The sequence below is a fragment of the Alosa pseudoharengus genome, unplaced genomic scaffold, assembly GCF_046254945.1.
Source record: "Alosa pseudoharengus isolate Yale_2024_CS ecotype anadromous, Long Island Sound unplaced genomic scaffold, YU_APseudo_1.1 YU_APseudo_1.1_scf_2, whole genome shotgun sequence".
NCBI classification, from domain to species: domain Eukaryota; kingdom Metazoa; phylum Chordata; class Actinopteri; order Clupeiformes; family Clupeidae; genus Alosa; species Alosa pseudoharengus.
In genome coordinates, this window is record NW_027468663.1 from 22511621 (window position 1) to 22533078 (window position 21458).

At 41.2% G+C, this 21458-nt stretch overlaps 1 protein-coding gene across 1 annotated transcript; it reads left to right on the top strand.

Annotated features, from left to right (window-relative positions):
* The first annotated feature begins 13843 nt into the window (after positions 1-13843).
* On the top strand, positions 13844-20481 carry lsm6 (LSM6 homolog, U6 small nuclear RNA and mRNA degradation associated). Its single transcript, XM_076294221.1, has 4 exons — positions 13844-13928; positions 14604-14704; positions 14897-15010; positions 20165-20481. Exons 2-4 carry the CDS (start codon positions 14611-14613, stop codon positions 20197-20199), a joined length of 243 nt encoding a protein of 80 aa, XP_076150336.1. The 5' UTR covers positions 13844-13928; positions 14604-14610; the 3' UTR covers positions 20200-20481.
* The last annotated feature ends 977 nt before the right edge of the window (positions 20482-21458 follow it).

Here is a 21458-nt window from a genome sequence, read left to right on the forward strand (position 1 = left end):
CTGCCGTCAGCTGCAGTGCTGATGATTCGGTGGTTCGGCAAAGGGGTCGCTGTGTGTGTTCCTGCTGACCGATAATGTTATGACCGCCTGGGGGTCAGCACTGCTGCCAGTAGGAAGAGGACTCTTTTTGCTGCTGTTCCAAGGTAGGGTCTCCTTGGATGATCTGGTATGATGATTTGTATGGATCATCTTGGATGATAGATACCATAACTTGCCAGAGTTTCCCTGGACTTGAGTTTGAGGCTGCTGGGACAGCCATCTCTTAAAGGTGCCCTAAGCTATGTTACGTGGTTTCTAAACTAAAACTATTTTTGTCACATACAGCAAACATCACCTCACCATCCGTTAGCTGCCTGTGCCCTGAATACACTGAGGGAAAAAAATGTGGTCTCTGTGGAAAGCCCAGGCAACAAAAACAACCTGGTCCAGCCTGGACCATAAAAACGTAACAAACTGTTAAAGCGAATCACAGACGAGATGCGTGTTTAGTAGTTTCCATTGCACGGGAGGGAGGGGGATAAAGTAGTGAGCTAGCTCTCTGTTTTGTTAAGCATCAACAGAAGTGACGCTACCCAACAGTGCTAGAGCACCTTTAAGAGGGAGCTGTTTAGTGACAGCAAATGTTGGATGTACCTTGTGTTAATGATTATGGGTGTGCATGTAAATGTAATGCTGTGGTGTTAGACTTGTCTACTGTCTGTGATATCCTTGTGTTGTTTGTGCCTGAGCCTTTACCCCATTCTGTATCAATCTTCTAACGGCGGTATTTTGCTAAGCAAAGCTTCGATTCACTGGTCATTACAATACAGACAAAAAAAATAGACAAACCACTCAGAAGATACAAGCTAACCGCCTTGGAGGTAAGCTCACAATAAATATTTTTAATGAGCCACAATTTCAAGAAAAAAAATATGAACATAATTTAGGAGGTAACAAATATGTGAACGTAATGAGACAGGACAGAATTGCTCTTGTCTGACTCCTGTTCTCCCCATCCATGTAACTGGGCTGGCCTCATCGGAGCTGGGTTCTGTTCACGAGTGGATCCAGGCTTTAGGCTCTGTAAAGCAATTTGAGACTGTCTACTGTCAAATGGTGCAATTGAAATTGAAGTAGAAGTTTTCAACGGTGTAATAGTTCACTACATGTATAACAGGTGCCGGATACTGGTCCAAGCAAAGGAAAAAGCAAAAATCTTTGCTCCCAAGATAATTTAATACGTACAACATGAGGTACAACCACTGAGGTCTTTGTCAGGTAGTATAGCCCTCTGGTTATGTTAAGAAATAGTATCAATAATATCTTGGTAGGAGAAACTCCTTAAGTGTAGATGGGTAAATTGGATTACTTGAGCTTGTGGTGTTCGAGTCACAGGAGTGCAGGTAACTATTAGATTTATGCTGTAACCAGGCTGATATGTCTGGACTCAATGCTGAAAGGAGATATCATTCATACAGTCAGACAGGCATGTCTCACAGCAGTTTTACTCAGGAGAGGGAATAGTGCATCTCTGACATGAGCCCTCTCCTTTCTCAGGCATAGATCTTGGTTTAAGGTATCTTTGATCAACAGACAATAATTTTCCTTTTTCATTTCAAGGCAATTGCCTCTGTAAAGCAAAAATCTGGGAGGGGAGAAAGAAAGGGAGAGAAAGGAGAACTGGAGAGGAAAACTACACGCCAGCAACCAATCTGTTTTTCATTTTCAAACTCCCTCGAGATTTTTCCATTATCCCCCTCCATATCCAGATTGACCCTGCGGAGCACAACGCTGGCACAGTAAGGTCAGCCCAGTCTAGACTTGCAGTGCCCCTCTCCCCTCCCCTTTGCCTTCTACCGGGCGACTGCCTGCGGCAAGCCAGGACTCCTGCCCCCCAACCCTACACCCCCACGTGACCTCGTGCAAGCCCCTGCCATAATCTTTCCATTTTGTTGCCCCTCCTTCAAGGTCTCGAGGGGACTTTAAGAGGTAAGGCTAGGTTGCTCTGATTCAACCTGCACTAGCACATCTCCATTGACTCCTTCAGAGCTACATTCAGCCAGGACCATCTGGACACATCAGAGTCATCAATGTTGCCTTACATTCTGCAATGAAACAGGGGGAGACGTCAATATTGATGTGGTATGTATGTTATTGAATAAATGTGAAGGTCTTTTTCTTACAATATGAGGCTATGCTTTCAATTTCTGAAGAAAAGAGCCCAGATACATTATTACAAAGGAAGGATATCCACAACTTACATGTTCACATCACCTATGAATTCATTGAAAGAGGGAAAGAGGAGGTGTGTTGGTGAGTTAAGATTAAGGGTGGTTCTTAAGAGGTTAAAATGTCTTTTTCAGAGTAAGAGAGAGCAGAGAGAAACATTCTCAGTCCTTTGCCTGGCAACAGGCACAATAGTCAGGGAGCAGCTTGTGAAATCCAAGTTGTGTTTCCACAGCCCCATTGTGCTGAGACTCAGTATCACTTAACAAGCCTTGTGGCTGGACCTCAGCCAATAAAGTCAAGAATGTGTGGCAATAGACTCAAAAAGGCCACTATGTAGTGTCTGTCAGTCTGAATATGTGTGTGTGTGTGTGTGAGAGAGAGAGATACTGCAGCTAATAGAATAAACAATATTGTGAATGGCTGCTATTTTATTTATTTAATTCTGGTAGCATTTAATAATTTCAGTTTTTTTTGTATAAGTTGTGACATACTGTATGAAAAAATGTCAGCATCATATGTAAAGATGTGTTTGGTAATAGAACCCTTTCGTTTTTACCTTATAAATCATCCTACTGGACATGCATACAGCTAGGGGAAAACAGTTAATTGAATATTCATTAACCTGTGCCTAGGTGTGTACACGGCTCTTAAGCACACTTGTTTATGACTTAAGGACTTGTAGAGCTGACCTGAGTTTAACACTGCGCCAGATACCAAATTAACCTCTACCCTCCACAGGGCTAGCGATGCCCTGCTAACAAGCAACCTGTCTGGACGTGTGAGGGCTGCTCTCTGCTGCAGGTCCGCAGCCTCGCCAAGTAAACAGACTGTGCTTTCCTTCTCTCCTGTTTCTTAGTTTATTAATGCTCTTTCTTCTGACTTCACACAATATTTCAGTTGGTATGTTTTAATGCAATACAGATTACACTGAGAAAATCAAATGGGAACATTTACAAGTTGTATAACAATAAAATAATAAAAAAAAATAATAATTATAAAATGTGAAGCAACAAAAGTGTTAAGACACTGATTCCCTCAAATGTAAAAATGCTTCGAACTTTAAAGTATTCCTAGAACAAACAAAGAAACAAGGCAGGAAAGAAACAAATATTAAACCAAAATGATTTTTTATTTTCCTCATTTGATCAGTATTAATAATTGAGACCTCAGACAGATCCTGCTGATTATTTCCACCATGGCAATAGTTATGCTGCACCATTTGATGCATGCACAGTGAGCAACTCAAGAAGTCTTTGTTTGAGCAATTCTTCTGTTACAGCAATTTTTTTAAAAGATGCTCACATCGTTTAAGTAAGGGATAGTGTATTGTCCGCCGGTCATTATCGGAAAATAAGTTCCAATGGGACCACGACGCGCAGCGGAGGCTAGTGCACCTTTGTATGGAGTTACGGGTCCCTCCATTCATTTAGACAGGAGCCTGATCTTACTGGTCTGAAAGAACTGCCCAAGGGCATTGCCAAGACGGCTGTCGAGTGGTGAGACTTGTCTAAGACTTTGACAAAGAATCTGCATTTCACACTCAACTTTTTGACAGTTATGACTAGTCAATAATGTGCACTACATGTTGCCATAATTGTAGGCTAAGTGAGAATTTACACACTCAAGATAGCAAGTGTAAGTATGGATGATTTCAAAATAAGACCGGTGTGTGTGTGTGTGTTTTCCTCACACACAATAAAACACTTTTAATGTAAGCTCTCAAAAGTTGCATTACTTTCCAAGTCTTTGTGTCTCCAAATAGCCTACTTATGACTGTCTATTGCTAGCATTCTCAGTTTTTTTGTCCTCTGATTTTCAGTCAATAGTTCCTGTAACATTCCTGTAATTCTCACTGATCCGGACGGCCTAGAGATCAAGTTTATTAAGCTTGCCTCTCATGTACTGTCATTTCCTATATCAGATCTGTTTAATTTATCGTTATCCACCTGCGAGGTTCCATCAATGTGGAAGACTGCCAGAGTTACACCAATACACAAGGGTGGTGATGCACTTGATCTTAACAACTACAGACCCATTTCCATCATCATTAGTATTGCTAAAGTGTTTGAAAAATTAATATTTAAACAACTTTTCAAATATATTAATGATTTCTCCATTCTGTCACCAAATCAATCTGGTTTCAAATTTACTAATGATGTCTTTTCCTCCCTAGACAATAACATGTCGACTGGTGCAATATTTATAGACCTCACTAAGGCTTTTGATATGGTCGATCACTATTTGCTTCTGGACAAACTACATGCAATAGGCCTTTCCAAACACTCTCTTCTTTGGTTTAATTCTTATCTCCACTGTAGACGTCAGCGTGTCGCTCTTCATGGTTCTATATCACAGTCCTTAATAATGGAGAAAGGCGTTCCTCAAGGCTCTTCTTTAGGGCCTCTCCTTTTTTCACTGTTTATCAATGATCTTCCTCTAATCTGTTCAGACTGTCACATTCATCTCTATGCAGATGACACAGTGATTTACACATCTAATGTGTCTGTTTCTAAGATTCAATCCACACTGCAATCAAACTTTAATGCCATTCAACTTTGGTTTCAATCCAACCACCTTTTACTTAACAAGAAAACGTCACACAGCATGCTGTTCCCCACCAGATCAGCTACATCAAATCAAGATAACACTCTTTCACTCAATTTTTCAGATAATACTCCACTGGTACTAGTTAATGAAATTAAATACTTGGGCCTTTGGCTTGACTCACAACTCTCCTTAAGGTGTCACATTAATTCTGTTGTAAAAAAGATCAACTGTAATTTACGAATTTTGTATCGCTCCATTATTTGTTTTACTCAACCGATTAGGTTAAGGATTGTGTCTCAACTAATATTTTCTATCTTAGACTATGCGGATGTTGTCTACCAAAACACATCAGAATCACACCAAAAATCATTAAATGTTCCGTTCAATAATATATGCAGATTTGTGCTAAGATGCCCTTTTACTACTCATCACTGTGTAATGTATGACTCACTGAACTTATTATAACCTAAAGCCAGAAGGCAGTACCACTGGTATCAGATTATTTTTAAATGTGTGTACACTGATTATCCTTCTTACCTCAAGGATTATTTAACTCCATATAGACCCAGCTATAGACTGAGACACACTGAATATCCCTCCTTCACTGTGCCAAACATCTCCAAAGAGAGTGGTAGACGTACCTTTAAATTTAAAGCCCCTTCAGACTGGAATTCCCTACCTGGGTCTCTAAGATCTGCCACTTCTTTGCATTCCTTTAAAACATTGCTCTTTACTCACTTGCAAGTAAACTGTTCTTGTAAATGTTTTTCTCATGTGTGACTGGTCCTTTGTTTTCTATACTACCATGTGGGATACTTTTTGTCCTTACTTTCTACTCATGTGTTTTTGTGTTTATACAGTATGTGACTCAGGGTGTAAGTGTCCATATATAGGACCATATCATGTGTATGTATTTACTGGTATGTAAATACATATGTGCATGGGCTAAATGTTGTCATGCCTCTTAATACTCGGACCCGGCGGGGTGGTTGTAGCGGGCGAGGTGGGATGAGGGAGAGCTTTAGAGGGTGTGAATGTACTGTATGTGCTGTAGTGTCTTTGTCTTGTGTCCCGAGGACCCCCTCGAAAACGAGATGTCTCATCTCAAGGGGTTATCCTCCTCACAATAAATTTCAATAATAATAACACCAGTTCAGATGAAACTAGGCTGTTAAGGAATTCAAGCTTTTGATCCCCGTCAAAAGCTAGGCTGACCAAAAGTAGTTTTGCGGAATAGCTGTTGCAGCCAATATTACGAAATAGGAGGTGCGTCAAAGCAGCGCATGACCACTCATTTGTGGTGTAGCGCCTCCTAATGACTTCACCAACAAAATCTGCTGCTTCAGTAGTCGATATTTTGTGACGTAAAGGTGCAAACCTCATGAACATTGACATCACTATGGATCACTACAGTACATCGTTTCGGGGTCGGCTGAGATGTATTTTACAATTGACCAGTACATTACATAAGAATATATGCATTAAATAAAACAATATGAAAACCCCCTTTATATCCAAATAATCGGATCCTTCATTAAAATCTAGCTATATGTAAAAATAAATGTATACATCCCGCATGAGATCATCATGGGTAATAATGCTTGAGCAATGTTCCAAACAAAGTAGGCCTATAGCAAAAGGTGAACAAATTAGCTTGCTAGGACATTTGGGGAAACAGCTCTCAGCTGGATGTTACAGCAGAAATTAGTTGTGTTGTTATGTTGTGAATGATTGTGGTCGCCAACGTTTTTCGTAAGATCAAAATATGGTCACCTGTCAAATAAAGGTTGGGAACCCCTGCTATAGTATCACTCTTAGCCCTTTTCCACCTGCAGAGAATCGGTTCTGTTCCCGCTCGCGAGAACTGTTCGGACCAAACAAAAACTGGTTCAGAACATAATTCACCTTATTCCACGCACAAACGGGGGGGGGGGGGGGATCTTTCAGATTCAGATTAAGTTATTGTTGCATCTTAACTTATATTCACATAGCCTATATAAAAAATATCTTCGGTCTTGTCCTCCTCGGTTTTTCCACCGACAGCGAACCTGTTCTTGAACCAGTTCCGTTCAGAATTCTTTGAACCGTGTTGAACCAGCCCACATTTCCACCAGTTTAGAACCGATTCAGATTCAGATTAAGTTTAGAACCGATTCAGTTTCAGATTAAGAATTCTTTGACCTTGGTGCTATATGAACCAGCCCACATTTCCACCAGTTTAGAACCGAACCGGATGCATCATCAAAAATGGGTGTTGCACGCAAAACAAAAGTTAATGACATGCATAAACAGGAGAATGATATGAACAGTTGTCTGTAAAAACGGCAGAAATTTGCTGTTTAAAATGCTAGTCAATGTCTGCAGTGTAATGCTAGTTGACTAGTTTTGATCATGGCAACAGTTGAAATGGACGGAAAACTCATACTTTTAGCCTACTCCCCTATGAACAGTAAAATGACACGCCCACTCTAATTCGCAGGAAAAAAACTATTCTTTTCTGGTTCAAGCTCTGAACCAAAGTGCCACATTCCGAACCGTGTTTTGGTTGGTCGAAATGCTCTGACCAGTTCAAATGTTGGTTCACAAACGGGAACAGAAATGATTTTCTATCGCTGGAAAAGACCTACTCTTGACCTATCAGTTTAAAACAAATATGTATATTAGGAGGTGTTTAACAGCTGGATTGCCTGGTGGAAGAAGGAATCCCTAAGCCTGCTGGTCCAGGCTCAGGCTGCGGTATAAGTATAAGTATAAGTATATATACTCTTTTGATACCGTGAGGGAAATTTGGTCTCTGCATTTATCCCAATCCGTGAATTAGTGAAACACACACAGCACACAGTGTACACACAGTGAGGTGAAGCACACACTAATCCCGGCGCAGTGAGCTGCCTGCATCAACAGCGGCGCTCGGGGAGCAGTGAGGGGTTAGGTGCCTTGCTCAAGGGCACTTCAGCTGTGCCTACTGGTCGGGGTTCGAACCGGCAACCCTCTGGTTACAGGTCCAAAGTGCCACGGCTGCCCCCACAATTTATTGCCTACCAGAAGACAACAGCTGGAGAAGACCATTGTTGGGATGGCTGGGGTCTTTAATGATTTTAACTGCTTTCACACACCGATCCTCAAAGATATCCTGTAAACCAGGGAGCTCACAGCCACAGATCTTCTGAGCTGTCTTCTTCACTACCCTTTGAATTGCTCTGCGGTTGTGAGCAGTGCAGTTTCCATACAAGGCAGATATGCATCCGGTATATGCTTTCAATGGTGCTTCTGTAGAAGGAACGGAGGATGCTGGGACCCAGGCCAATTTTTTTGAGTCTCCTTAAATGGAAGAGGTGTTGTTGCAACTTTTTTTAAAACTTCCTCTGTGTGTACATCCCATATGAGGTCTTCTGTGATGTTAATGCCCAGGAACTTAAAACAGTTTACCCTCTTCACAGCAGCACCCTTGATTGTAATAGGGGCCAACTCTGCACCCCCCTTTCTGAAGTCCACTACCAACTCCTTTGCTTTATCATTCACACTGAGTGATAGGTTGTACTCCTGGCACCACTGTGATAGGTTGTCCACCTCTCTCCTCTAGGCCGTCTCATCCCCATCAGTGATCAGGCCCACCAGTTGTGTCATCGGCGAACTTGATCCCCAAATTTGACTCATGTGTAGCAACACAGTGGTATGTGTACAGGGAATAAAGGAGGAGATTGCCAAAGCACTGGACATGGTGGTATTGGCAGGGGTTCTTCCTGGGAGTATGCTGTTGATGGTTTCAAACCGGGCATAGAACTGATTTAGCTCATCTGGCAAAGAGAAAGCTGAGATAGCTACTTCGCTAGGTCTTGCCTTAAAGTTAGATATGGAATGAATGCCTTGCCATACACTGCGTAAATCATTTCCACTAAGCTGATTCTCAATCTTTTGTTTTGTATTCCCTCTTTGCTGGCTTAATTGCCCTGCGGACATTATAGTGTGTCTCTTTCTCCTTCTCCTTATCACCTGAAGCAAAGGCGCTGTCCCGTGCAGCGGGCTACTCTGACTGTACTGTTAATCCACAGTTTCTGGTTTGGAAAAACCTGGATTGATTTTGTGGGTACAGTATCCTCCACACATTTCTATATACCCCATGACTGTGTCTATGTATTCGTTGATGTCAGCTGATGAGTCACGAAAAATGTCCCAGTCCACCTGATCAAAACATTCCTGTAGCTCAGCATCCTAGGTGGGCGTTGCTGCTTTAGCTTTTGTTTATAGGCTGGCAGGAGTAAAATGGAGGCGTGGTCGGATTTACCGAAGGATGGACAGATGAGGGGTTTATTGCTGAAGGCAGAGTAGCAGTGATCGTCCACTTTGTGTTTGAACTTCCCGTTGAACAGTACATCCATGGCGATACATTGAGATAGCAGGGTTCTATCGAGATGACTGGCATCATATGTTATGCGTCATCCTATAAGTTAGGAACGTTTATTTAGAATTTTGGTGACTTAAGACATTTCTGTAATACACCTTTCGTGACTTAGGAGCGGCTGTTCTGAGATGACTTTCTAAACATAGTTACGGACAGATAAGATAGGATTTGCGAGTTAGTCAAGTCAAGTCACTTTTTTTTAATATAGCACATTAGAGTGCAACCCAAAGCGCTCCACATACAAGACTAATACACAAGACAAAAGATGCCGGACAGAGTGGAACACTAGGTGGAAGAAAATACATTTCTAAAATGGGCGTGGCGGAATAAGGTGAATACTTTGGGTCAGAACTTGAGCCAAAAATGTTTTGTTTTTTTCCTGTTAACCGGAGTGGGCATGTCAGTCCACCATTCTGAGAATAAAAGGATTGGATAGCCAATTATTGTATAGCCATCTTACTTTACTAAAAAAGTTCAAGCCAATTTACTCCAGTGAATAGCAGTGACTACTCCTATGATTAGCACCCTGGAGCTGCCCAGGCCACCAAGTCAACACTGCTGACAAAACGGTGCTAGAAGGTTCTGTATCTGTACCGCATGTGTGATTGAATGTGTGGTTAGCAATGACTGACTGTCTAATAGGAAAGCAGTGCATTTCCATCTATGTCTGTTTTGGTTACGAATGTAACCTTGACTCTAAAAGAGGACCGAAGACATCACCTTTGGTCAGAAATAACTGTATTGTGTTTTTTTCATTAGAGTTTTCATTGGATGGGTCATGGGGCAGATATTTCTCAAGGTGGGCAGGACTTTTCTCTGGTTGGGCACTGCTACACCTCCGAGGTACCCAATTTGTCTAAAACCTACGAAAATGGTCAAACTCCTACTAGCGACAAGACCAGGTGTTTCAGGCGTGCATTGGCAATGTCAGAGACACCATTCTCCATTTTGTTGTTGCTTTAAAGGACAGGTTCGGTATTTTACACTTAAAGCCCTGTTTTCAGATAGTTTATGATTAAATAGAACGTTTAAGATTGAAATTTGGACACATGCTGCTGTCCTGAGAATTTTTGGTTTCTGTGGTAGCGACCCCCTCCTCCAGAACGCTGCATAGGTGCACTGGAACAATCCTTCCTAAAACGCATTAAACTTTCGTTTACAAAGACGTGAAACTCACCGAGTGGTCAGGGGTGTTCGCTGATATGCTCACACAAAAATCGCTGCAAAAGATTCTTTCCAACAGGTTTTATCGTAGTTTTTGTCCAACTCCATTAACTTGTATTGGATGTGCTGTGAGGTACGGTATTACTCCGCTGCCGGAAACGGATATGGGGTTGTTTGTATTCTTTCTGTAGTCTTATGCAGTCGCGGTATCGTAGGCTACTACGCTATCCAAATTATTGTCACGTCCAACCATGGCTAATGCTAAAATGTCTTGGAACTTGCACGATGTGAATGATAGCCTACGTGAATCATTACGTTTTCATCATGAAAGTTCCACAGCCAAAAAAATAGTAAACATACAAAATCATGTAGCCAAATTATTCATGTAGGCTAGGGTTAGTGTTAGGCTTATGATGTGAACATGACAGGTTATGGACATAACAAATAAGTTCTTACCCCAAGTTCTTCCAACTCTGTCGTCCCAGGAGGTAATGTGGGAACTGCTGTATTTCTCAGGCGAAAGAGCTTTTTGGGCGATTTCTTTCGACCTCCAGCGAAATTCAGTAAAATGCAGACCGCAGAGACACGGTGATCAGCTTTCTGCAGATTCTCAACAGGTGTGCTCACATCCAACCCCAGAAATTCCAGCCACAACTTTAGCCTTTCTGGATAGTTGAAAAAAAGTCTGTGACAACTTTTTTTGCTACGAATTTTCCCGCAATTCAGAACTGCACAAAATCGCCTCATTTTTAGCTGTCGCAAAATACTTCAAGACAGCGATCTTCTGCTTCTTCTGTGTATTCAATGAAATGCCAGTGGTTTGCTTGTAATTGGCAAGACGGTGTAAGGTGCATTATCGCCACCAACTGGGCTGGAGTGTCTATTATTCAAGCTCTCAACGGAAGAATGTACGGGTGTGAGGAGTTTGGAAAAATAGCTCCACAGTTTTACAACGCATGGTAAACACCTGTTGGAAAGCATCTTTTGCAGCGATTTTTGTGTGAGCATATCAGCGAACACCCCTGACCACTCGGTGAGTTTCACGTCTTTGTAAACGAAAGTTTAATGCGCTTTAGGAAGGATTGTTCCAGTGCACCTATGCAGCGTTCTGGAGGAGGGGGGGCGCTACCACAGAAACCGAAAATTCTCAGGACAGCAGCATGTGTCCATATTTCAATCTTAAACGTTCTATTTAATCATAAACTATCTGAAAACAGGGCTTTAAGTGTAAAATACTGAACCTGTCCTTTAAGCTATGTTGAAATTTGGCATGCTTACAATTAGCCTGGTCCTTACCGCCTTTGTCTACGTTTCTCTTCGTCATACAGTCTATAATCTGTCTCAGTAATGGGCGGATGCTTATTTTGAGGTTTAAAATCATTGGAGTTCCCTTAACCAATCAGCAACGTTTGGTAATGACGTATGCTGTGCGCCGGAGTTCAGGCTTTTACGCTTCCCACTTCTGCTCTCAGTAGTAAACAGACCGCTGGCGAGTATGCAGGCTACCTGACCGCCAGGGCAGTCTCTTCGTAGTGGATATATCTCTAACTTGCGCCAGCCACAGACCGAGAGTTGTATACCACGTCGCCGAGATTATATCAGCTCTTGTCACACGCCAGTTTTCCCTCTTATCTCTTCTCGCCGCTTATCAGACGATTGTTGTTCTACGCAGCCCGGTGACTTCGTCGGAGCTTACTTCGTTCTCCACGGGCTGTTCAGACTACACTCTCGGATAAGTTGGATTGTACTGACGACCTACGTGTTATTTAACCTGGAGCTTGCTCAGTTAAACTAACAGTTGTTCGGCATAAAACAACGCAGCCTACCTTGAGCCACGCTCGGTGACTGGCTAACGTCACTGTCCACAAGCACGGTAGCCTTGCCTGGAGCCCAGCTCGGCCACAGGCTAGCCTGTCAAACACAAACACGGAGCGGTTTACCTTGAGCCCAGTTCGGTAAGCGATAGTCCCAGTCAAGCACAATCACAGCAGCCTTGCCTTGAGCTCCGCTCGGTAACCGGCTAGCTCACGTCAAGACACACCGCCTCGCCTTGAGCCCCGCTCGGTAGGGTAGCTAGCTAGTAGCTAACATTCCATTCCTTAAGTAGGCCTATGCCGCATTGATTTTGTTAAGGTAATTTGAGAGTAGGGGGGAGAATAACGAGCAGCAAACGTTTATTTGAAAACATGATAAGTAGTGATGCATGTAGTAGCCTACACTTGTGCGTTTAGGTTTAGCTATCACCATCTGATAAATCAAACTTTTCCCAAAGCCAGTTGGAAGGAGAGTAATAAGACGTCCTTGCCATTTATAAAATTGACAAGACAAGCCTCTTGTTCCTGCTTTAATTGCGTGATGCCCTCGAGAGTTGAGACAACTTCGCGGATAGCTTCTAGCGTCTCTTCCTCCGTCGCCATTGTTGCTATGCTGTTGAACTACAAGCTTCGCTGGACTACAAGCAACTCGGCAGGCAAGTTCCGCATCATCACTCAACTGTTGGCTGATTGGCGCGGTCGTACGCGAACCGCATACTGTGGGTTGGGCCAGACTACGTGCGAGGCTGAAATCAAATTTTGGCCGGAAGTACGTAGGATGGTAACACCAGGCTAGCTTACAATAGCCTACACCATGAAGTTATATTGTGCTCACTCAACAAAATAGCCATCAATGGCTAAAATAATTTGTGCCAATATCATATTGTTCATGAAATTGGACAAGCAGAATCACTGGCACAATTTTTGGATGCCAAATTTTGTGAAATTCCATCCTTTGCAGCCAAGGTAACTGGCACATTTCAATAACTGCTTGGACCCCGATGATGCATATGGACGTGTGCAAACATGTTGCCATTAAATCAGTTTCGAAGCAGCTCGGACTCTATCCTTTATCATCTGTCCCACTTAATGTTGTCAAGCACCTAGGACACACTTATTCACAAGCATACATACACACACAGACATACACTTCCACACCGATACACACACATGTACACAGACTCGCACACACTGAAACACACACACACACACACTATAGGCCCACAATTTATACAGACACACACTCTCTCTGTCTCTCTCTCTCTCTCTCTCTCTCTCATACACAGGTAAGCCTATAGCCTACTCACAAACACACACTTTACATTTTGTTGTAGGCCTACTTGTGACAATGACACTAAAGACCTATATTCCTATTCCTGAAGCAGCGCACAAGTTTGAAAAGTTGCACACACAATCACACACACGGTAGGCTACAGCTTGGTACATTTATGGGCTAATTCTGCATATTTTTTGTTATTTGGACTATCAAAAAGAGAGAAAGAAAACATTTGTTTCACTTCAAACTTTAACCTCAATGAGGCCGAATTGCAATTCTTTGCTCACACTTGCTCACATAAATTGGCTGAAATCTGGCCCAAACATAGAAAGCACCATGTAAAGGATTTTTCTGCCAAAAGTCTAGTAACGGTGGAGTAGGCTTGCAATGTGTTTTGAACCATTGCGCTTTCTGTATGCAGTGTAGCCTGTCCAATAAAGTCACGTGGGTTGTTGCTGGTTAGCACCATACCAACAACAGAAAGACAACGCTAGCAGCATTTGGAGCATCGTTGCAGGTGACTGAACTGAAACATACTCGACATCAATAGCAGATTCAGTCATCTAGTGGTCATTTGCGTTTAATCATCACATTCTGTGTTCAGTGAATTTATAACGGTTTACAAACGTTTGTAAAAACCATTAGCAAACATAGATTTACTACGCTAACAACTAGCTTAGCTAGTAAGTTAGCTTATCCTGTTAGTTTACCATGATGTGATAACTTGCGAAATGTTGCTACAGTTAACATTAACTGTTTGCCAATTAATTGATGTTAGCTGTGTGGTTGTGTGGTGATATCGAGCATCTTATACTTTCGATAAGTCGCTGTAACGTTAAACCGTGTGAAAGAACAGAAGAGCTTGATGTAAAGGAACATGCTAGCGTTGCCTTTCTTGGCTCCCTATGCTGGCTATTGGCTAGTGCTAGTTTATATGTCGCGAGAAATGTGTTCACAGTTGAGACTGGTCGTAAGTTACTGCTTTCGCCTACCGTTAAGTTACCCACCTTCTTTTGTAATGTATCTGCTTATGTTTATATTTGACCTAATTAATGCCAAAGTTACTAGTGCCACAAACGTTAGCTTTTGCATCGTATTGTTCCTCTCAGCAGGACTGTGTATGACCAACTCAAAACACCAACAGGTTTTGCTTTTATGAAAAATGTTAACCTAAGCTCTTTTGTTATGACAGAATAAACATGAGTCTACGAAAGCAAACCCCGAGTGATTTCTTGAAGCAAATCATTGGGAGACCAGTGGTGGTAAAACTGAATTCAGGAGTGGATTACAGAGGTAGGCTAACATCCTCCTAACGTCATCATCTTGTTTTTGTTTTGTTTTGTTCACTCACTTGCTCTGGCACGTCAGTGAGGTCTGGGTTATTTGGGGAAAATAATTCCAGTCCTGCTGGTCCTTATAGATTTAGATGAAGATCGTCCTAGTAAGTGTGTGGTGTCGTCTCTTCTATGTTTATTTTCCTCCCAGGTGTTCTTGCATGTCTGGATGGCTACATGAACATTGCTGTGGAACAAACAGAAGAATATGTAAATGGACAGTTAAAGAACAAGTATGGAGATGCATTTTTGAGGGGAAACAATGGTAAGTGTTTTATCAGCTTATCCTGCATTATGTAACATAATTACATTCAGTAGTTAGTATATACACATTTCTGTGCATGGCCCTGAAGGCTTCTCAAGTTGGACATTGAGAACCATTTAAATATATTTGTTTTTACCACTGATGTTTCCAAGAGGATTTTGAAATCCTGTTTATCAGGCAGAACATCTCTTTAGTCTTAACATCTTTTTTCGGGGGGCAGTAACTTGAGTTCCTGAAGGCGACAGCAAGGGTTCATTTTAATTTGTCTATCATCTTTCAGTCCTCGCCTTGCATATCCTAGCCCTTCCCTTAAAAAAACAATGTAGGAAGAAAGCAAGGAATGAGATACAAGGAGGATGGGGATATCAAAAACAGACATGAAAAATTAGATGTTTGTTCACTCGTGTATCAGTTACTGTCGGTTGCTGATGCCCTGTCGAAAGTCATCAAATTTAACATTGAGAGAAAAAAATAGATTGCCTATAGCCTGGGAAAAACCCAGACGTACTTCCGGCAAATTTGAGATTCACTCTGAAAGTCCGTCTGGCCAAGAACCCATTCTAGCCCATTTCCAATTTTCCTAGATCTAGGCACCAATCAGAACCCTCGAGGCAGGCTTTACACGATGGCGATAGCGCACCCTGTTGAAGAAGCCGGGTTTAAAAAAAAAAAACGATGGTTGCTGCCGCTTGTTTGAAACTGCCATCACGTTGGTTTAAGACAGGGAGTTAGAAGTTTCTTAACTGCTTCCTTATGTTGGAATATGCAACATTGTACAAACATGTAAGGGGTAACTATGTGATATCTGCAACAGTGGTAGGCTACTGAAAACGGTTTGATATTCTTTTCATTTATAGGCCTACAGTAGCTGGACACGTAGCCGACAGAAAACACATAGGCTACTTTTGAATTTGTGTGCTATGCGAGCATAACTCGAATGCTACACTTCAGTGTTTGCCTTGAAACAATTCCGACATAATTGCTTTGAACGTTTCAGTCTCTCGTCCCCCATTCTTGCTTTATATGTCAAGTTTGGGAACGCCCTTTGAAAATGGGCTGTGAACGAACCTTCCCCAGACCCACTCTCAGTTACGACTGAGAAGGGTCTGGTTTCTACCGGGCTAGATTGCCTACAGTAATTGGAGAATAATGAAAGCATACATTTAAAACAACAATGCTAATGGTTTAAAATCAATTGTGAGTTTGATTGGCTTCACTCTTGAACACATAGACTATACATTCTATGCTTGAACAAAACGAGTGAATGAATAAATAGTATAAACTCAAAAACAACTTTGGCATATATTCAAAACTATCTATAGCCTACGTTCTTAGATTAAGAGTTCACTCCAAATTATTGTCTAGGTGTAGGTGGTCATAAAATAAAGTAGTATCAACATAATAGCCTATTGTCTTCCATAAGTCCCAAAGTGTTTGAAATATAATTTATCTGAAATGCAGTGGCTTTCAATTTGTCATTTATGCCTACTATTTAATCTGTGTAGCACACAGTTGATTTGACATTCATGAACAATCGTCGACACATGAAGCAGTTTGAATTATTAGCTGCCTCTACAGGCTACAGAATTATCCTTTTGCTTGCATCAGATATAGCCCATTGGCAAAGCATATTACTGTCACTGAACAGCCTACCAAATGTGCATGACCCTTTATCAACAATAGACATATGTCTTTCATTAAATAGTATAACTAAAAATACCATTATCAAGGTGATAAGCTATGTAGCCTTAATACTTTGTATGGGAAGCGAACCTGTGAACACGCAACAATATAATTGCTTTGGCATGCCGTCTCGCTGCACGTTACACCACCACCGAACATAAATGACGCAGAGTAGCAAGATTCCTAGAACCACACGCATGTGAAGTTAAAACATTTTAGGTTGCATAATCTTCATAAATTTTTTGGACACTGTCGGAAAAAACATTTCTAGGCCTACTTCTATTTTTGAATTTGTAGGCTACAGGTGACGAAAGTACTACAAAAGCACAGGTTGATGGAACCATCTCATTTTCCGACTGATCATTTTTTTTGCAACACAGCTTAATTTTGCTTGAAAGTTAAAGGAATTATCCAGAGTAAAATGCACTTTAGATCAATTTACGGATGATTGGGAGTACATACATTGAGAAAGTTCGATTTTACCGTTTTTAGTCAAAACTCGTTAGCCTGGAAGTGACCCGGGAATGTCATTTCGCCGCTACAAAACGCTATTTTTATACCTTTTTTACAGTTCCAAACAACATTACTTACGTGGTAGTGAGTAGAGGGTCCCTAAAGCCAAACCGAAGTATCTCGAGGTCTTTATGTGGTCGGATAGAGAGTCCAGAATGAATTTTAATCAAGCCAGTACCTTTCCGGAGACGTTGCTGCTGCAGCTGCCATCTTTAGGGGAAAGTCCGTAGGAGTCGATTGCCGAGTGTGGAGTAACACGCTCTGGAAATTCACAATTTCATCGCCGTTTTTTTTTTTTTTTTTAAACATAGTCCAGTATTCCTTCTTATGTGATGATCACTCCAGTCACATGCAAAAGCCGTCTTCCGTCAACAGGAGGCTACCTCACGCGAGACATCACGTCACGTGACATTTCAAAATTCCAACCTGTTAGTAAGCTAGGGTTTGCTGTTGCATACAACTTTTTTTTTTTTTTTAAACGGCGACGAAATTGTGAATTTCCAGAGCGTGTTACTCCACACTCGGCAATCGACTCTTACGGACTTTCCCCTAGCATTTTACTCCGGATAATTCCTTTAACCTGCTACGGAGCAGGTTAGTTCTGTGGCATAAATTCCCATAGTTACCAAGCTGGGATTCACGTTAACCTCATTAATGGAACGGAATTCTCACTAAAATTAGCGAGACTTATCGAAATAGCGATGTTGATGGAATACCCCCTGGGATAGGGGGCAGCAGGATATGTTATTATGGTATAAGTTACCATGGCGATTTACTCTGTGGAGCTAGCCTGCTCCAGACCAGGCTAAGTTCCAGGATCTATTTAATCTCATCCCTTATCTCAGTCAGCAGTCACCACAAACAGAAACCAATAGTTATTCCACTGCCCACTACACATTGTTATCACATATACCTAGACCCACTGTCATTATTTAAACGTTTGTGATCATTAATTAACTTTTACATACTAGCCATTCCTGACCCGTCATGCGACAATGTGACGTCACGGGAATGCCTAACCATTTTGCGCGTGGTGCTCGTTGTGCAACCAATTAAGCCTGTACGCTCTTGTTTTGGATTCATTAAGTGCAGCTCAGTAACTTATCCTGGATGTCTTAATTCTGCTTTTGTGCAATAGGTCCCAGCACTCCTGTGAAATGCGTGCACTCCTTCGTTGCCTGATTACGTGGCTTTCCCCCCATACTCTTAATGCATTAAGGGGCAAATCCTCCCATGTGCATAAGGGTCTGTCCATGAAAAAATGCGCAACCAAGCACGTTCAGCATGCGTGCATTCGGCCCGTCACTTAAGTCAGTAATTTACGCGCCATGGAGCCAGTTACGCGCTTTGGGAGAGCTGCTCCGGGCGCTTCTTATGTATACAACTCTTTTGCACATTCTGCCAATGACTTAAGCACTTTTCCAGCTAAGTTCCAGCTGTATTAAGGTCAAGCGCCACTACAAGTTGAAACAGCATATTGCTCGATGTCGGCAGTAGACCTAAATACATGTAGGTTACCCAGAGTGTTACAAATTAACATTACAGTATCAAGTTTGGTGCTTAATATGCTGATACGGCTTTGTTTTTCCCCCATTACAGTGTCACAAGGTGGCATATTTCCTGACATTACCTTGTCCATGGGGCTACATTGTTAAATAGGGAAAACCGTTATAATCACCCTGTTTGGATATTGGAGCTTACCGACTGTACACCTTCAGTTTTAACTTGACGTGAAGTCCTCATCCCATAGCCTACTTCGTTCGAATCTGTCCATTATTTTTCAACTTGATCGAAGTCATCCATACACTTGCAAAGACAAGCACTATAGTCGAACAGCAATTATCGTTTATATTACCTGGTCTCTGATTCGTTTCTAATGGTGGCTGATATTGTTATGCCAGTCTCTACTGTATTCGAAACTTTAGGTGTCAGTCTACAGCTTCATTAGCATAGATACATTGATATTATATATTGAGAAGCAGCTGCCATTGAAACTTTCTTTCTCAAACGTCCGTGAGATTTAAATGATGACATCAACACACCTCAAGCACACCTTGATTTTTTTAGAAACAAACCTCAGAGCACAAGTGAAATGTTGTTAAGTCAATTCTTTGTTAGCTATGAGATGACATAATTTTACTGTAGGCCTTTCGCTATTCTGTTCACCTTGCTTACGTTTTCATAGTCAAAGACTGTTTGTGTTCTTTCTCATTGACCTTCTGAATGCCATTTAAATCCAGAAAGTCCACGTTTTCATATCAAACTAAATTAAGTTAAATCAAACTAAATTAAGTTGGTGGTTCAGTCTGGTACTATTTGAAATAAATCACACCTCATCTTTCATAAGGCCGCCTTGATTTTGAACTTGAGCACTATTGGTGTGACCAAAGTGGGTATGGGAGAATGCATGTATCTGAAAAGTGCGTTAATAAAGGACTTCTGCACGAATGGGGCAATTCGCCCCTATGTTTGCTCTGTAAATGCAGTTTGATATGGAAGAGACTAGGGTTAGGTTAGGGTTAGGTGCCTTGAAGTCGACGTGGGCTTAAAACACCATCGAACACAGATGCACAAATCTACATAAAACATATATATTAATTTACTTTGAAGTGACTAGGGCTAGTGTACAGCATGACTTTTTTTTTGTAATAAATTGCATTTAATAACGCAACAGATTTTTTTTATCCGATTACTCGTTTAATCGATTAAATAATCGCTAGAATGCTCTATTCCAAAAAGAATCGATAGCTGCAGCCCTAATTTAATTGTTATTTCATCAATTATTTTGTAGACAAATCAGTCTTTGACTTTGACAAAACACTAAAATAGTAAAATTAACTTGCAGCATATGCATTGTATAATATGTAATTTTTTTGCATGAAAAGAGATGGTGTTTTTGATTGCATCAGTTTGGGGGGAAAAAAGCTTTGCTAATTTTTTTTTTCTCTCTCTCTACAGTTTTGTATATCAGCACCCAGAAGAGAAAGCTGTGAAGTTTTCCAGTTTTTCATGTCATGGTATTTGTTTATGGTTGTATTTTTGAATCACTGTTTAGTTTCTCAGTTTCAGTTTTTTGTGCAACCACTTTTTTGTAAATTGAAGCACATTTGGGCATGTAGCTACAGCATGATGCAATAAATGATTGAATAAAACAAAGTTGTGGATGTTCCTGTTGGGTTGTCTCTTCCATGCCAAAATTAGAACTTGATGGGAGAACCTAATCCATGCACTGCAATTGGATAACATTAAAGAGAGACATTAAAAGTGTCATGGCTGATGTTTGTCGGTGGTCACTTATTCTGACGCAGGACTGGAGCATTATTTTTTTTTTTTTGTGCATGTTTAGGCTGATTAGGGATTCTACAATAACTTGGTATTATAGTGAAGTATAGTGAACATACTCTGTGTTGAGGTCCTCTGGTTTCTCAGTGTAGGTACCAGGTGGTGTTTTATCAGTATTGACTTCATCGGAGTTAGACTGGATGCAGGCGTGTAAGTCAGTTAGGGCTTTGACCACATAATCAACAGATAAGTCATGGGGTTGAAAATGAAGTATTTTAGTTTTTTTTTTAGTTAGATCACCTGATGTGTTTTTAATTTTAGGCACGTACAAAACACGAATGGCAGATGAAAAGGTTGAACTATTACCTGAGACTCTCTACAGTAGTGTGTAGGTGTGGGGGTGGTTCTATACATTATGCTCTGTGGTTTTCCTGCCTGACACACCTGTGTTTAACCCTTTGACCTGCATGCATCATATCCACCTGTCGCTTGTCAGTCCTGTGGCCACCCTCCACATCTGACACCATCTGAGGCCCACAAGTTGATAAATGTAGTTTGATTGCATGTGGTCACAAGCACTGTCCTAGTGTGACCAGAGGAGAAAGGAACGGCCTCAATGACAGAGTCAATGACCACTAATTGTCTTATACCCTGTTTGTTGACTAATTTGACTAAATTACAAGTAAGTGCAACCTCTACTCAATTAAAGGACTTTTATATTTTAATACTACCAATTCTTGAATGTAATCTCACATCCTTTTTTTAGTCAGTCTTCTATCCACTCATCACACAGATATGTTAAGTAAACAATAGGCCTGCTGAGCAATTATGTTTATTGATGAAATTTGTTACATTCCTATACAAAAGTGGTGTTATTCCTTGTTAATGGGTTTGCCGCTGTTAACAATTCCAATCATTTACATTGGCCTTCAACATTAGCAATTGTTTTTAATGTAGCTCATTTGGAAAA

Bases quoted from the DNA above. Each gene is read 5' to 3' on its own strand.
- lsm6 (XM_076294221.1), top strand. From the start codon at position 14,611: ATGAGTCTACGAAAGCAAACCCCGAGTGATTTCTTGAAGCAAATCATT. The intron at 14,705-14,896 runs GTAGGCTAACAT...TTTTCCTCCCAG, and splicing joins TTCAGGAGTGGATTACAGAG to GTGTTCTTGCATGTCTGGAT. The intron at 15,011-20,164 runs GTAAGTGTTTTA...CTCTCTCTACAG, and splicing joins ATTTTTGAGGGGAAACAATG to TTTTGTATATCAGCACCCAG.